Here is an 18,198-nt window from a genome sequence, read left to right on the forward strand (position 1 = left end):
TAGAACTCCAAGAAAATCCCAGGAGGCCACCTTAGGTTTCTTCCTACCACGTGATTTGTACTTTTTGTTTCTGAGAGATCTTTGCCCCCTCCAAAGTGGTGAAAACTTTTCCAATTTCTTTCTTTCTTTTTTTTTTTCCTTTTTTGCTATGCCACAAGGCTTGTGGGAGCTTAGTTCCTCAGCTAGGGATTGAACCTGGGCCATGGCAGTGAAAGCATTGAGTCCTAACCCCTGAAATTCCAGGAAACTCCCTATGATTTCTTTTAGAAGGTTAATAATTTCAGAGTTTCTATCTAGACCTGTGGTTCATTGTATGTATGTATATATTGTATTAAGTATGTATATATATATTGTATACATCCTTAAAGTGTACAAGTCCATGATCTTTTTGTATATCACATAGTGGTGCAGCCACTGCATTAATTCTAGAACATTCTCAATACATAAAAAAGAAACCCTCAATTCATTAGCAGTCAGTCTCCACTTCCTTTTCCCCCAGCTTGGCAACCACTAATCTACTTTCTGTCTCAATTTGCCTATCCTATAAATGTTTTGTATCAGTGTAATCACACAATATTTGCACTTTTGTGTCTGCCTTTTTCAGTAACCATTTGCAAGGTTCCAGCATGTATTAGCACTTCATTCCTTTTTATGGCTGAATAATACTCCATTGTATGACTATACATTTTGTCTTTCCATTTGTCAGTTGACAGACGAGTTGTTTCTATGTTTTGGCTGTTACAAATAATGCTGCTATGAATATTTTCTTTCTGTTTTAACTGAGCTGTTTCAGAGATAAAGTACCAACATCATGGCCCTTTACCCCTGAATTATTCAACATGTTTCCCAAGTACAAGGGCATTCTTTTCCATAACCACAGTGAAATTATCAGATTTAGGAAATTTATCATTGATATAACACTGTTATCTAATATACAATCCATATTCAAACTTTACTGATTTAGTTAGTGATTCTAAACATCTTAAACAGTGTTTTAAAATTACTAAGTTTTTTATTAAGGTGAAATTCATTTAACATAAAATTAACTATTTAAAGTGGATAGTTTGGTGGCATTGAAATGATGTAGGAAGTATTTCCCCTTTTTCTATTTTCTGAAGGAAATTGGCATGAATTTTTCTTTAAATGTTTGGTAAAATTCACTAGTGAACCCTTGTGGCCAGGAGATTTTCTGTTCAGGAGACTTTTAATCATGAGTTCAGTTTTTTAAATGATTTCAGTAGGACTCAAGTTACCTGTTTCATCCTGGTTGACTTTTTGGTAGTTTGTGGGTTTTGAAGAATTGGTCCATTTTTTGGTAGATTGTTCAGCTTATAAGTACTTAGTTATTTATAGTATTCCCTTATTATCCTCTTAATGGCTGCAGGATCTAAAGTCATAGCGCTTCATTCCTGATATTGGAGAGAGGTCTTTTCTCTTTTTACCTTTGTCAACCTTTCTAGAGGTTTATATTGATTTATTTTTTAAACAAGCTTTTTGTGTCATTGACTTTTTTTTTCTGTTGTTTTTATTGTTATTGATTTCAGTTCTTTTGTATTTCCTTCCTTCTGCCTGCTATGGGTTTGTTTTTGTTTTTTCTTCTTCTTTTCTAGTTTCTTTTTATTTTTTTACTGAAGGATAATTGCTTTACAGAATTTCATTGTTTTCTGTCAAACCTCAACTTGAATCAGCCATAGGTATACATATATCCCCTCGCTTTTGAACTTCCCTCCTGTCTCCCTCCACATCCCACCCCTCTAGTTTGATACAGAGCCCATTTTAGTTTCCTGAGCCATGCAGCAAATTCCTGTTGGCTGTCTATTTTTCATATGGTAATGTGAGTTTCCATGTTACTCTCTCCATACAGCTCACCCTCTCCTCCCCTCTCCCCGTGTCTATGTCTGTTTCTCCACTGCTGCCCTGTAAATAAATTCTTCAGAACCATTTTTCTAGATTCTGTGTATGTGCATTTTTCTTAAAGTAGGAAATTACTGATTTGAATTCTTTCTTTTCCGATGTAAATTTCAGTTCAGTTCAGTGGCTCAGTTGTGTCCAACTCTTTGAGACCCCGTGGACTGCAGCATGCCAGGTTTCTCTGTCCATCATCAACTCCCGGAGCCTATTCCATTTCATTGAGTCTGTGATGCCATCCAACCATCGCATACTCTATCATCCACTTCTCCTCCCGCCTTCAATCTTTCCCAGCATTAGGGTCTTTTCCAGTGAGTTGGTTCTTTGCATCAGGTGTCCAGAGTATTTGGAGTTTCAGCTTCAGCCTCAGTCTTTCCAGTGAATATTCAGGACTGATTTCCTTCAGGATTGATTAGTTTGATCTCCTTGCAGTCCAAGGGACTCTCAAGAGTCTTCTCCAACACCACAGTTCAAAAGCATCAGTTCTTCGGCACTCAGCTTTCTTTATAGAAAGCTCTCACATCCATACATGACTACTGGAAAAATCATAGCTTTGACTAGACAGACTTTTGTTGGTAAAGTAATGTCTCTGCTTTTTAATATGCTGTCTAGGTTGGTCATAGCTTTTCTTGCAGGGAGAAAGCATCTTTTAATTCCATGGCTGCAGTCATCATCTGCAGTGATTCTGGAACCCAAAAAATAAAAGTCTATCACTGTTTCCATTGTTTCCCCATCTGTTTGGACTGGGTGCAAAGATCTTGGTTTTCTGAATGTTGAGTTTTAAGCCAACTTTTTCACTCTCTTCTTTCACTTTCATCAAGAGGCTCTTTAGTAGTTCTTCACTTTCTGCCATAAGGGTAGTGTCATCTGCATATCTGAGGTTATTGATAAATTTTTCCCAGCAATCTTGATTCCAGCTTGTGCTTCATCCAGCCTGGCAATTCACATGATGTACTCTGCATATAAGTTAAATAAGCAGGGTGACAATATACAGCCTTTTCTGATTTGGAACCAGTCTGTTGTTCCATGTCCAGTTCTAACTGTTGCTTCCTGACCTGCATACAGATTTCTCAGGAGGCAAAAGGTGGTGGTATTCCCATCTCTTGAACAATTTTCCAATGTTTGTTGTGATCCACACAGTCAAAAGCTTTGGCATAGTCAATAAAGGAGAAATAGATGTTTTTCTGGAACTCTCTTGCTTTCTCCATGATCCAGCGGATGTTGGCAATTTGATCTCTGGTTCCTCTGCCTTTTCTAAATCCAGCTTGAACATCTGGAAGTTTATGGTTCATGTATTGTTGAAGCCTGGCTTGGAGAATTTTGAGCATTACTTTGCTAGTGTGTGAGACAAATGTATTTGTGCAGTAGTTTGAACGTTCTTTGGCATTGCCTTTCTTTGGAATTGAAATGAAAACTGACCTTTTCCAGTCCTGTGGCCACTGCTGAGTTTTCCAGATTTGCTGGCATATTGAGTGCAGCACTTTCACAGCATCATCTTTTAGGATTTGAAATAGCTAAACTGGAATTCCATCATCTCCACTAGCTTTGTTCGTAGTGGTGTTTCCCAGGGCCCACTTGACTTTGCATTGCAGGATGTCTGGCTCTAGGTGAGTGATCACACCATCGTGGTTATCTGGGTCATGAAGATCTTTTTTGTATATAGTTCTTCTGTGTATTCTTGCCACCTCTTCTTAATATCTTCTGCTTCTGTTAGGTCCATACCATTTCTGTCCTTTATTGTACCCATCTTTGCATGAAGTGTTTTCTTGGTATCTCTCATTTTCTTGAAGAGATCGCTAGTCTTTCCCATGCTATTGTTTTCCTCTATTTCTTTGCATTGATCACTGAGGAAGGCTTTTGTATCTCTCCTTGCTATTCTTTGGAACTCTGAATTCAAATGGGTAAATCTTTCCTTTTCACCTTTGCCTTTCATTTCTCTCTTCTCAGCTCTTTGTAAGGCCTCCTCAGACAACCATGTAATGTAAACTTAGCACTGTCAATCTCCCACTCAGCATTGCTTCAGCTATGCCGCATACATTTTGATACATCAGACTTTCATTTTCATTCATTTCTAATGTATTTTTAAATTTTATCTTGAGACTTTCTCTTTGGACCCACAAATTATTTAGAAGTGATTCTTTAGTTTCCAGGTGTTTGGATATTTTCTGTATCTTTCTGTTATTTATATTAACAGTTTGATACCTTTATGGTCAGAGAACATGATCCATGATTTTAATCCTTTAAATTTGTTGAGGTTTATTTTATGGCCCAAGTAGATATTTTTCTTGGTGGATATTCAGTGAGTACCTTAAAAGAATTTATTCTGCTATTGTTGGGTGAAGTGTTCTATATATGAATATATCAATTAGAGCCTGTTGATCGATTTTACTGTTCACTTCTATATCTTTGATGATTTTTTGTATAGAGTTCCAGCCATTACTGAGATAGGATATTAATATCTTGAAGTATTACCATGGCTTGGCTATGCTGGTTTTCTCATTTCATCTTTTAGCAGTCTCTGTTTCTTACATTTAAGGCTCTGTTGTTTGGTACATGACACGTTCAGAGTTGTTATGCCTTCCTGGTGGTGGTGGTGATGGTTGTTCCGTTGCCAAGTCATGTCCTGCTCTTTGCCACCCCCTAGACTGCAGCATGTCAGGCCTCCCTGTCCCTCACCATCTCCCAGAGTTTGCCCACATTCTTGTCCATTGAATCAGTGATGCCATCCAACCATCTCCTCCTCTGTCACCCTCTTTTTTTTTTTTTTGCCTTCCATGTTTCCGAGCATTAGGGTCTTTTCCAGTGAGTTGGCTGTTCGCATTAGGTAGCAAAAGTGTTAGAATTTCTGCTTCAGCATCAGTCCTTCCAATGAGTATTAAGGGTTGATTTCCTTTAGGATTGGCTGGTTTGATCTCCTTGTTGTCCAGGGGACTCTCAAGAGTCTTCTCCAGCACCACACTTAGAAAGCATCAATGCTTTGGCACTCTGCCTTCTTTATGGTCCCACTCTCATGTCTGTACATGACTGCTGGAAAGACCATAGCCTTGACTATACAGACCTCTGTCGGCAAAGTGATATCTTTGCTTTTTAAGACACTATCTTAGGTTTGTTATGGATTTCCTGCCAAGGAGCAATCATAATTTCATGGCTGCAGTCACAATCTGCAGTGATTTTAGAGCACAGGAAGGAGAAATATGTCACTGCTTCTACCTTTTCCCCTTCTATTTGCTATGAAGTGATGGGACCAGATGTCATGATCTTAGTTTTTTTAATACTGAGTTTTAAGTTGGCTTTTTCACCCTCTCCATTCACCCTCATCGAAAGGTCCTTTAGTTCCTCTTCGCTTTCTGCCATTAAAATGGTATCATCTGTATGTCTACCAGCAATCTTGATTCCAGCTTGCCACTCATCCAGCCTGGCATGTTGCATGATGTGCTCTGCATATAAGTTAAGTACACAGGGTGACAATAAACACCTTTAAAAAAATAAATAAATACCCTTGTTGTACTCTTTTTTCAATTTTGAACCAGTCAGTTGTTCCATATAAGGTTCTAACTGTTGCTTCTTGGCCCACATACAGGTTTCTCAGGAGACAGGTAAGATGGTCTGGTATTCCCATCTCTTTCAGAGATGTTCACAGTTTGTTATGATCCACACTTTCAAAGGCTTTAGTCAATGAAACAGAGGTAGATGTTTTTCTGAAATTCCCTTACTTTCTCTGTGATCCAGCTAATATTGGCAGTTTGATCTCTGGTTCCTCTACCTTTTCCTAACCCAGCTTGAACATCTGGCAGTTCTTGGTTCACGTACTGTTGAAGCCTCACTTGGAAAATTTTGAGCATAACCTTACTAGCATATGAGATGAGTGCAATTGTCCAGTAGTTTGAACATTCTTCGGTTTTGTCCTTCTTGGGAATTGGGATGAAGATTGACCTTTCCCAGCCATGTGACCACTGCTGGGTTTTCAAATTTGCTGACATATTGAGTGCAGCCCTTTAATAGCATCATCTTTTAGGATTTTAAATTCCAGCTCTGCTGGAATTCCATCATCTCCACTAGTTTTATTGGTAGCAATGCTTCCTAAGGCCCACTTGACTTCACACTCCAGAATGTCTGGCTCTGGGTGAGTGACCACACTCTCATGGTTATCCGTGTCATTAAGATCTTTTTTTGTACAGTTCTGTGTACTCTTGCCATCTCTTCTTGATCTATTCTACTTCTGTTAGGTCTTTACCATTTCTTTTCTTTATTGTCTCAATCTTGGGATGAAATGTTTGATATCTCCAATTTTCTTGAAGAGATCTCTAGTCTTCGCTCTTCTTTTGTTTTCCTCTATTTCTGTGCATTGCTCATTGAAGAAGGCCTTCTTGTCTCTCCTTGCTGTTCTCTGGAACTCTGCATGCAGTTGGGTATACCTTTCCCTTTTGCCCTTTGCTTTTCACTTCTCTTCTTTTCTCAGCTACTTGTAAAGCTTCCTCAGACAGTCACTTTGCCTTCTTGCCTTTTCCCCCATCTTTGGGATGGTTTTGTTCACTGCCTCCTGTACAATATTATGAACCTCTATCCATAGTTCTTCAGGCACTCTGTTTACTAAATCTAATTCCTTAAATCTATTTGTCACCTCCACTGTGTAACATAGGGAATTTGACTTAGATCATACCTGACTGGCCTAGTGATTTTCTACGCTTTCTTTGGTTTAAACCTGAATTTTGCTATGAGGAGCTCATGATCTGAGCCACAGTCAGCTCCAGGTCTTGTTCCTGCTGACTGTATAGAGCTTTTCCATCTTCGACTACAAAGAATGTAATCAATCTGATTTTGGTATTGACTGTTTGGTGATGTCCATTTGTAAGTTGTCTCTTGTTGTTGAAAAGGGGTGTTTGCTATGACCAGTTCTCTTGGAAAAATTCTGTTACCCTTTGCTCTACTTCATTTTATATTCCAAGGCCAAACTTACCTGTTTACTCCAGGTGTCTCTTAACTTCCTACTTTTGCATTCCAGTCTCCTATGATGAATTAGGACATCTTTTTTTTCATGTTAGTTCTAGGATGTCTTGTAGATCTTCATAGAACTGATCAGCTTCTTTGGCATCAGTGGTAGAGGCATAGACTTTAGTTACTCTGATGTTCAATGATTTGCCTTGGAAACGAACTGAGATCGTTGTGTCATTTTTGAGGTTGCACCCAAGTACTGCATTTCACGTTCTTTTGTTGACTATGAGGGCTACTCCATTTCTTCTGTGGGATTTCTGCCCACAGTAATAGATATAACAGTCATCTGAATCAAATTCACCTATTCCCGTCCATTTTAGTTCACTGATTCCTAAGGTGTCAGTGTTTACTCTTGCCATCTCCTGCTTGGCCACATCCAATTTACCTTGATTCATGGACCTAACATTCCACGTTCCTGTGTAATATGCTGTTCTTTACTATCATCATTGAATTGATTGGATTTTACTATCATCACCAGACACATCCATAGCTGAGCATCGTTTCCACTTTGGCCCAGGTGCTTTATTCTTTTTGGAACTATTAGTAGTTATTCTCTGCTCTTCCTCAGTAGCATGTTGGACACCTCCTGACCTGGGGGGCTCATCTTTCAGTGTCGGCAAGAATTCTGGGTTGGTTTGCCATTCGCTCCCCCAGTGGATCACATTTTGTCAGAACCCTCCACTATGACCCATCTGTGTTGGGTGGCCCTGCATGGCATGACTCATAGCTCGTAGCTTCATTGAGTTATACAAGTCCCTTCGTCATGACAAGGCAGTGATCCTTTAATCATCATGTAACATCCCTCATTGTCTCCAGCTATTTTCTTTGCTCCGAAGTCTACCCACTGGATAGCATATAGCCATTGTACTTTTTTTGGTTTATGCTTGCATGGTATATCTGTTTTCAGCCTTTTACATTCAGCCATTGTATTTGAAGAAAATTTCTTACAGACAACATATTATTGGGTCTTTTGTTAATCTACTCAGCCAGTGTTTTGTGTAGGTCTCAGCCTAGCAATGCTGTTACTTGGGCATGTCTGGGGGCACTCACTTGGGCCAGTGTTGTGGCTAGACCACCAGCCTTTGTGGTTCTTATTATGATTGCAAGATGCACCTCAGCAACACACATCAGAGAACCCCGAAAAACAAGGTTTCATTGCTGGCAGGTCCTGACACAGCATGCCTCAGGCCACACGTTAAAGGAGTAAGAAGAGACATGGATAGGGGCCACAGGTCATCCCTGGGCTTCTGCCTTTACTGAGGTTGAGGGTGAGGTGCCTCGGGTTTAGATCGTTTATATTAAAGGTAACTACTGGTATGTTGGGGGGCTTCCCTGGTGGCTCAGATGGTAAAGCGTCTGCCTGCAATGCGGGAGATCAGGTTCGATCCCTGGGTTGGGAAGATCCCCTGGAGAAGGAAATGGCAACCCACTCCAGTACTTTTGCTTGGAAAATTCCATGGACGGAGGAGCCTGGTAGGCTACAGTCCATGGGGTCGCAAAGAGTCGGACATGACTGAGCGACTTCACTTTCACTGATATGTTAGGGCTTAAGTCTCTCACTGTGTTTTCTGTATGTTTCCTCTTTTTCCTTTTCTGTGGGTTTTTAAAAATATTTTTGATTCCATTTTGATACATTTTTAATGCCTGAGTATATCCCTTTGTACAGTTTGCCTAGGTGTTGCTCTCGGTATTGCATTATACGTACTTTTCCCAGTCTAATGATTCGTGTCTTACCAGTCCGTGTGAGGTATAGAAACTGTATTTCAATTTTGGTTCCTATACCTTCCCCAATTTTTAGACATAATAATATTCCCTCCACATGGGGATAATCCATTTTGGTGAAACTGGAAGTTCGTATGCTTGTCTTTTATCTGTCATCTTTATTAAATTGTTCATTAGTAGTTCTTCATTACTTCTAGTACTTGTCTTGAATTCTACATATAGTTGTATTTTATTTTTATCTTTTCGCCAAGCAACACAAGTCTATTTTTCTATTTTTCAACATCAGCGGTGATCTTTCTCTTTTCATTTTACTGTATAAATGAGAGATTTACTTGCACTTTGCCCCTCTGCTTCTAAGTTTTTATGATACTGTCTGGGTGTTTTAAGTCTAAATTTTTATCTGACTACCTCTGATTTTCATTTTTATATGATCTGTCTTTAGATCCTCTCTGACTTCACTCCAGCTCTCCCCCTCATTCCATTCACTCCACCAGTAATGAGCTTTTTGTTTTTCCTTTTTCCATCAGGCCTTTGCATTTGTTGTTCCTGCTTTCTGAATTACTTTGGTTTCTCACCATATGAAAGGTTTTTACTGTCAGGTGACATTCTCACTAAAACCTTCCCTGGTCACTCCACTCAAGTTATAATTCATCCCCTCATCTAAACCCCCAATGCTCTTCCCTACTTGGTCTTCTTTTCACATGACCACCTATGTACTATTTTATCTATTAGCTGATTTATTGTCTATTTCTCTTTGTTAGAATATAAGTTCCATGAAGACACAAGTTTTTCTGTATTTTGTTTTATTCCTGGTGCCCGGAACAGAGCCTGGTACATATGGGTACTCAGTTAAGTCTTTATTTAAATAACTAATTTTCATCCATTTAGCATTTTTCCTTCTTCAGTTAGAACTATCAGGCCAAAGGATGTGTTTTTTATTAATAGTTCTTTGTATCATTTGCATATAACTTTCTTTTCATTTGCTTTCTTTCTTATTTATTAATACCAGGTAATACTTTTCAATGGTTTAAAACTCAAATAGTATAATAGGGTTTGTGTTGAATAGTATTCCTCCCATGTCCATAGTCAAGCACCCCACTCTTCTCAGAAGCAATTAGCTTTGTCACTTTCTTGATACTCCTTACCAGGATAGTCCCATACAGCTCTCTGAAAAGTTGATGGAATATTTTACAACTGTCTGTCCAGTCCTGTTTTTCTTTCTGTCTGCTACTCAGTCCTTCTCAGTGGGCAATGTACATCATTTTTGAGAGAATGTTACTATTTAGCTGTACTGAGTGCTGAGGGAGTGATGCAGTGAAGAATTATTTTGCCCATGCTCTTGAAGTTCAAAATCCAAGTGGGGTGGGAAGGTATCCACACTTAAAAAGTAACACAGGATTTTAAAAGATCAAGATGATAAATGTGAAATATCATGAACACTGAATTATTAATTGTTGAATGAAATCTAAGTAACAAATACCAGGAAAATTAGCTCATCAATGCAAAGAGTGACTGCATCTATGAGGGAAGAATATATTGGCTTTGGATAATCTGAGAAGAGTGTAGAAGAAGGAAAGGAGCCTATTATACCTTCTGTGTGTGTGTGAACATGATACTGAAGATCTTACTAGCAATATATTCTTATGCTGTATTTTCCAAGAAGAATAACAAAGTCCTTCTCTTGTGAAGGAGAGGCTATATTTGCTTATGACAAAGTCAGTGAGAGGACTTACTGTAAAGATGTATCAGATGCAATGGGGATTCAGGGAGAAATTGTAACCATTTGGGGAAATCAAGAAAATTTTTATAGGGAATTCATGATCAACAGATCTTGAAAGAGAATAATAGCACAAAAGGATAATGCTAGTGGAAGACTCTAGTACAGGGATTAGCAAACCATAACTCTTAAGCTGACCACTTGTTTTTGTAAATAAAATTTCACTGGAGACATAGTAATGCCCATTGGTTTATGTATTGTCTGTGACAGCTTTCCTGCTGTAGTGGCAGAGTTGAGCTGTTGAGATAGACCACAATAGTCTGCAAAGCCTAAAATACTTACTGTTTGGTCTTCTACAGAAAGAATGTTTGCTGTTCCGTACAAGTAGATAGACTCTGGATGGGAAAGTATTATTGCTAACTATTAAAGAAATGAAAATGGCATATTTATTACAGCTAGAGAGGGAAGTCAGTAATAGAAAATTGGGTGGTTAAAGAGCAGGTTAGCCTTGAGGAAATTTAATAGGAAGACCATTACAGATAGAGAAGCGAAGGGCCTCTCTAGGATGGGACAGTAGTTCCTTTAGGCATAGATGTGGCCTGTCCTTAATCATACTTTTCTAATCTTTCCCTCTGTAGCCAAGAAGGATCAGGAAGGTGGAGAAGAAAAGAAATCTCTGCAAAAGAAAAAAGTGAAAGAGTTAAAGGTGTTGGATTCCAAGACAGCCCAGAATCTCTGTGAGTAACTCTGCGATCCCAGCAATTTGAAATGTGAAGACGTTCTTCTGAGAGCCTAATTCTGGTGGATCCAAGGTCCCTTGATATGAAACTTAATAATTCCTGCTATATACTTGGCATTGCATAGTAAATATCTGATATCTACTCCCTTCAACAGTACTGCATGGTTGTTAGTATCTAGTTTTATGGCAAGAAAATAAAGGCAATAGGACTTTAAGGAATTGGCCTTATCACATAGCGAATAAGAGACAGGTCTGAGAGTTAAACCTCAGGTTTTATTTCAGAGCCCTTACTATTTCCATTGCATATTTCCTTCTTTCTCATTTTCTTCTAAGTATTTCCTTTATAGGTGGGGACTGGCATGACTTCAGTTAAATGTAAAATAACTTTGTGGCTTAGACTAAATAATGTAAATCCTATGCTTCTCAGAATAGGATCAGTAGCTTCAAAGAGTTCTGTTCTGAACTTGCTCCTTATAATTCTGCTTGTTGGCAAATTTCAGATCAAAACTCCTCTGCAGAGTTGTTATAGGTCATATTTAATGATCAGGATGAATGTTCATTTTTTTGTTCATTTTAACTGTCTTTCTCCTGACTTTATTTTGAATAATAAAGATTTAAATATTTGCTCAACAAATATTTGAGGGTCTGCCAGCTTTCAGCCTCTATTAGACACATACTAGGCATGTGTTCCAGAGATGAAAGGGTATGTATTCTATAAAACCCACTCACAGTGGGGTGACATGGCTATTGTCTGCATTTTACCAAGTGAGAAAACTGAAGTTCAGATGTTACGACTTAGCCAAGGTCACATAGTTAACTTCCGGGTATGTGTCCTCGTTAAGTCAGTAATATAATGAGAACAGTAAGCTTTTACATTATTCTTGACTACATAATATTAGATCATTGACAACAAAAGTCACTAAGTAGTGTCTGTAGATAAGTCTTTTTATGGGAACTAAAGTGATGTGAGGTATAATAGTTGCTCTTCTGAAGATAATCTCTCGCAACATAAAAATTAGTAATTTTTATTTTAGAAAATGATAAAAGACTGTGGGGTAGTACATTGTTATTTCCAGTTGAATGATATCAATATGGAAAACAAAATTCAGGAAGAGAGTTGTGTTTAGAATGGTGTAGGAAGTATTATTTAGTGAGTCAGTGATTATTAAATGCCTCTTATATGGCGGGGATGCAAAACTGAATAAGGTCATCCTCATGAGCCATATGTCTGGTGGAGATGAGAAAGTAAAGATGGTAGTAGCACGATTTGGTGAGTGCTGTGATGGAGGCATGCCTGGATGATTGTTAGCGCACTGGGCAAGGGGGTGTCTGAACCAAGTGGGAGGAGTGCTGGAGGGAGCTCAGCCTTGAGGTCGTTCTGAGTGACTGAAAACTGTTAACAGCAGACTGAAGGAAGGGTGAGGGCTGGCTTGTTTCATTTCAGGCATAGGGATCAGCGTGTGTGAAGGCACAGAAGCATGAGGTAACTGTCACAGTTCAGGAGGTGCAGTAGTTGAGAACAGCTGAGTAAAGGCCGTATGTGGGGGAGTGGTGGTTGAAGAAGTTTCCGAGAAATAGAGAGGCTAGATGCTACAGACGTCTTGGTAGGCTTAGGCTGCTGCTGCTGCTGCTAAGTCACTTCAGTCGTATCCGACTCTGTGTGACCCCATAGACGGTGGCCCACCAGGCTCCTCCGTCCATGGGATTTTATAGGCAAGAGTACTGGAGTGGCTTGCCATTGCCTTCTCCGAGGCTTAGGCTAAGAGGTATGTATTTTGTCCTGAAAACTGTGGAAGTTATTGGAGGGATTATAATCAAAAAAGTGAGAGATACAGCCCTGTGTAATTTTGAGGAGGACTACTTCAGCAGTGATTTTGAGGCTGGATTGCGAGGGGAGGGGAAGATGTGTTATGTTATTGCCTCAAACTAGGTAAGAGGTGATCAGGGCTGAAACTGAAGTTGTAAGAATGGATATGAAGGCAGAAGATACTAAGAAGAGAGAATTAATGGAACTTAGTGATTGATAGAGAGGAGAAAGATGTTTTCTTGGGTTAAGATCCCTCTATAGAGAGTGGTACCCTTTATGGAAGTAGAGTCTGCTCCTGCTGGATTTTCCTGTCTTTTGTGGGAGAAGTGGTAGACATGAATGAGAGGCTGCGGGGTGGTGGGTAGAAATGATTGATTTAATTTTAGGACAGAATTTAAGATTCCTGTGGGACTCCTCCAAGAGTGTATTATGCATCTGGGTATATCAGGCGGAAGGTCTGACTGGAGATATGAATTTAGGAGGATAGCATATGAGTCCGAGTTAAAACCATTAATTTACTTTGAAGGTCATTAACATTGAGGAGACAAGTAACAAAAAGGGGAGCCCTCAAAAAAACTGGAAAGGAGCAGCAAGGAAAATAGTCTGACACAGTCCTAAAAGTGGGAGTAGCAGTCGAGTAAAATCAGGATCTGGCATTAGGAAAGGCAGTGACCTAGGCAGGAATCATTTCAATATAGCATCAGTGGTGCGAACAGAACTCTGGAATCCATTTGTATTTACATCCTGGCTCCAGTGCTTAGGAGCAGTGTGACCTCGGACAGGTGGGTTAAGTTCTTACGTATTAGTTTCCTTTTCTGTCCAATGTGGCTAATAATATAAACTCACACATTATTATAAATGAGATCATATGTGTAGATTGTGTTTATGATACTAGGTCTTACATGGAATATGCAGTCAACAAATGATTGTCATTTTTCCACTGACTTTGTGGGGACAGAAGAGTTAATGAGAATGTGGACGAGAGAATAGACTTGTGTTTTTTGTTTGTTTGAGATAGAAAAGGCTTGATTATGTATACAGTTGTCCCTAATATCTACGGGGTTCCAGGACCTCCAGCGATACCACAGTCCACAAGTACTCAAGTCCTTTGTATAAAACCATGTGGAACAGTCTGCCCTCTGTATCCATGGATGTGGAAGGCTGTCTGTATATGCTGAAGGAAGAGGTCCTCAGGGCCACTTGTGCTGTTGAAGCATGAGAAAAGGATGGGTGCATGAATATAGTTCTGCTAAACTTACAGAAGTGTCAGCACACGTTTTCTTCTAGATGATTCCAAAATAGTCCTTACTCAAGCCTTTTCTAGTCTGGTTCCAGCTGAGAGCCCCAGTGCTCAGTTTGTAAGTGACATAAGAGAAAGCTTAGCAAGTAATTTGACCAGTACTTTCAATTTTTCACATTAAAAAGAAGCAAGATCTTTTTAGAACAAATAAGGAAGTGGTGGGACATTTGGGAGAACAGGGCTGTTTTTTATGGAGGAGCTGGCAAGAGATCATGGACTGGGGACACGCAGAGGGTTCTTGGCCATCATCAGTGCCACTTCATAGAATCTGATCTGCGGTGTCCATCAGCCCAGGTGTAAAGGGAAGAAAATGAGATGGCTGGGTTAACCAGGGACTGGAAGGAGAAGGGAAAGCAGAGAATAAGAATTGTATTAGTAATAGGGCGGGAGTGAAAGGACAGACCACAGGGTCTGGGTTAAACAGAGAGAGCCGACTAGAACTGAGACAGTCAGAGAAAATGGAAGGGTCATCTGTCTCGGGAGAGAGTATGTGCACGCACGAGCACGCAGATGAGGTTGAAGAGTCATTTTGGGAACTAGCAAGTGAGAGCTGGAAGGATGAGAAGTGTTTGTTAGGGTGTGGGATATGGCAGTTTAAAAAGCAGAGCGTTTGCAGGCAGTGGCAGCTCTGAGGATAGAGTCAGGGAATGAGGAGCTAAAATAGAACGGGGTGAATGTTTTTGACGTATGTAGATAGATCAGAGATTTCCTGTGTGAGCAAAGATAGTCACAGTGTTTGTAGAATGTGGTGCCTGGGACAGTGTGGCTGGTGTGAGTGAGGCAAACGTGGGGATTCACACAGGGGAAACTGGGAGGTGGGAACCTTAAACACTGGGCTCAGAAACTTGGATATTAACTCTTCAGGCAGTGAGGAGCTGGTGGAGGTTTCTGATCGTGACTTCAAGAGAGCATTCCTAGGAAAATTGTCCAACGTAGGTTTGTAAGGTGGGCTGGAAGGCGGAAAAGACTGAGAAAAACATGTCTTTATATCTCATTTCCTGGCAGCAATCTTTTTGGGTTCCTTCCGCATGCCGTATCACGAGATTAAGAACGTCATCCTGGAGGTGAATGAGGCTGTGCTCACTGAGTCCATGATCCAGGTAAGGAGCCGGCTCATCCTGGTGCTGGCTCTCTGCATCTCTCAACACCAGTCTGTCTCCTCTCTGCTTAGACCATGAGGACTCTCTTAAGTATCATTGACTTAAAGAATGCTAGCTTTGGATAAGCTTCCATCCCTCTGGTGATCAGGTTATTTCTGGTGTAGTTTTCAGAAGTCCTGCTGTCTCACTGGCTGCCTCCCCACCCACCCGACCCCAGTCCATGTGTCCTTCTTAGTGGTCCTTGGGCAGAGTGAGGGCCTGACAGGAGTCTCCCATTGTTGGCTCACCCACCTCTAACTGAGACAATCCCTTCTCTCTTTCAGAACCTCATTAAGCAGATGCCAGAGCCAGAGCAGTTAAAAATGCTTTCTGAACTGAAGGACGAATATGATGATTTGGCTGAGTCAGAGCAGTTTGGTGTGGTGGTGAGTGAGGCCTGTGGCTCAGGCTCTTCTCTGACCCCTTCCTCCACAAGAGCATCGGGACACTTGTTTCAAGCCTCTTGTCCATTTTGAACCCATCTTTCTTTTTCCTCCCTGCTCTGGAACTCTGATCCTGCTATAGGAGGCTTAGGCCCGTATCCTTTCCTTCTCTCCTCTCTGCTGGCTGTAGTGGACTCCTTGTCTCTCCTCAGATGGGTGCAGTACCCCGCCTGCGGCCACGCCTCAACGCCATCCTCTTCAAGCTGCAGTTTGGGGAGCAGGTGGAGAACATCAAGCCCGAGATCGTCTCGGTGACTGCCGCGTGTGAGGAGCTGCGAAAGAGTGAGAACTTCTCTAGCCTCCTGGAGATAACCTTGCTTGTTGGAAACTATATGAATGCTGGCTCCAGGAATGCTGGTGCTTTTGGTTTCAACATCAGCTTCCTTTGTAAGGTGAGCGGGACAATGGAAGGGAGGCCATGGCTTCCAGGAGCCCCAGTATGGCAGACGGCTGTTGGTCTGAGGTGGCCTTGGGTGTCAGGACTCACCCTCTTCCCCTTTTCCCCTCCAAGCTTCGAGACACCAAGTCCACAGATCAGAAGATGACGTTGTTGCACTTCTTGGCCGAATTGTGTGAGAATGATCATCCCGAGGTCCTGAAGTTCCCAGACGAGCTTGCCCACGTGGAGAAAGCCAGCCGAGGTGAGGCAGATTGGGGTGAATCTAGAAGGGGGTTCCAAGCCCCAGAAATCTCTGCTCAGGGCAGGGAAGGAAGAATCAATCTAGATTTTAGATCATTTTAGATCGTCATTAGTTTAGACAGTTGTAAGTGGGAATGGGAGGATACTGGTGTGGTGTCTAAGCCACAGGGAGGGGTATGGGCCAGAAGAGAAAGTAGGAAAGCTCCATGTGCGAAAGTGGGAAGCAGTCTTCCCCTTCCTAGGGAAACATCAGAAACCAGAAAACAACTGGAAGAAAGGTAGGTATTTGTAGTTTAAGTCAACAGTTTTTCTTATTCAGAAAGTATAGACTAGAATACCAAAAACCAGGCCTCACCATTCTGGGACTAGGCAAAGAAAAAAGCAGCATTTCATAGAAATGGGAACAGATTTCTGCCCTCCTCCTGTATTTCTGTGTATGTTTCCTTCCTCTCAAACCTTGTTCTCTAAAATAAATGAGAACAAGATCCTGAGGGATTTCATAGATTCTTGGTAAATTAAATGAAGCCTCTCTTCTCTTCTAAGTATTGTGCAGCTTATGAAAGTTGGAGGTTTAATCATCAAGTAATTTTAGTTTCACGGGAAAAATGTGTGAAACAATTGGAGAGTACATAAGAGAACTAAAATAATTAAGTACAGACCATAGCCGTGCCCTGAAGGACAGAAGAGGGTCTTGAGGCTGGAGGTAGTGAGCTCTTGCTATCTGTTTCTGTGTCTAGTTTCTGCTGAAAACTTGCAAAAGAACCTGGATCAGATGAAGAAACAGATTTCCGACGTGGAACGTGATATTCAGAATTTCCCAGCTGCCACAGATGAGAAAGACAAGTTTGTTGAAAAAATGACCATATCCTTTCTTGAAAGGAGGGAGTTGCCACCTAGAAAAAGAAAGAACTTCCCATGGGGGGAGAACAGGATAGACTGATGGTATACAATTCTTCCTCTTTAGAAAATGTTTTTTCACTAAGTACAGAGTTCTCGAAAGCACTCTCATTGTTGCGGTTTGCATCAGGCCTTGCAAATAAAGTATAAATCTCCTTTGAGACCTTGCCCCTGCCCCATCACACACACAACATATCCCCTCCCCGCCTTCCCAAAGGTAACTGCTGCCACTGGACTTCTGGTTTGCAACCTGATGAATTTATGTATTGCCTTAGCATTTAATATGTTTTGGCCCCGTTTCCACAGCAGTAGACGCAGAACAGTCTGTTTTTTTGGCATTGCCAGCCCCTGTTCTGTAGGAATACCATAGTCAATGGTGTACTGTCTCCCTGTTTGGATGTTTCAAGTGCTTCTGAGTTTTGCTAATATGAACAGCGCTGTGTTACGCATCCATGTGTACAGATACCAGTACGCACGTGTGAGTGTTCCCAGGGCTGGAGAAGCTGGTCTGCTTCCTGGCGTTGGTTCTTGACTTGCTGCTGCACAGCTTTGTGAAGGATGCACAGGAACAGTACAACAAGCTGCGGATGATGCACTCTAACATGGAGACGCTCTACAAGGAGCTGGGCGAGTATTTCCTCTTTGACCCCAAGAAGGTGTCTGTGGAAGAATTCTTCATGGATCTGCACAACTTTAAGAATATGTTTGTGGTAAGCAGGGATGGCCTTCCCTGGTGGTTCAGTGGTAAAGAATCTGCCTGCCAAGCAAGAGACGAGAGTTCAATCCCTGGGTCGGAAAGATCCCCTGCAGAAGGGAATGGCAACCCACTCTAGTATTCTTGTGTGGGAAATGCCATGGACAGAAGAGCCTGACCAGCCTACAGTCCATGGGGTC

The 18,198-nt window shown here is 41.0% G+C and overlaps 1 protein-coding gene across 1 annotated transcript in view; it reads left to right on the forward strand.

Moving 5' to 3' along the window:
• The window catches only part of DIAPH1 (diaphanous related formin 1), a 118,269-nt gene that overhangs the window by 90,036 nt on the left and 10,035 nt on the right, over positions 1-18,198 (forward strand). The window contains exons 19-25 of the mRNA XM_088838609.1: positions 10,978-11,076; positions 15,191-15,285; positions 15,609-15,710; positions 15,920-16,159; positions 16,279-16,408; positions 17,145-17,268; positions 17,849-18,014. Of these exons, the coding sequence (XP_088694735.1) occupies positions 10,978-11,076; positions 15,191-15,285; positions 15,609-15,710; positions 15,920-16,159; positions 16,279-16,408; positions 17,145-17,268; positions 17,849-18,014 (956 nt within the window). The remainder of the gene's footprint in view (positions 1-10,977; positions 11,077-15,190; positions 15,286-15,608; positions 15,711-15,919; positions 16,160-16,278; positions 16,409-17,144; positions 17,269-17,848; positions 18,015-18,198) is intronic.

This window comes from Moschus berezovskii, chromosome 8, assembly GCF_049115385.1.
Source record: "Moschus berezovskii isolate FMDL1 chromosome 8, NW_MosBer_1.0, whole genome shotgun sequence".
Lineage (NCBI taxonomy): Eukaryota > Metazoa > Chordata > Mammalia > Artiodactyla > Moschidae > Moschus > Moschus berezovskii.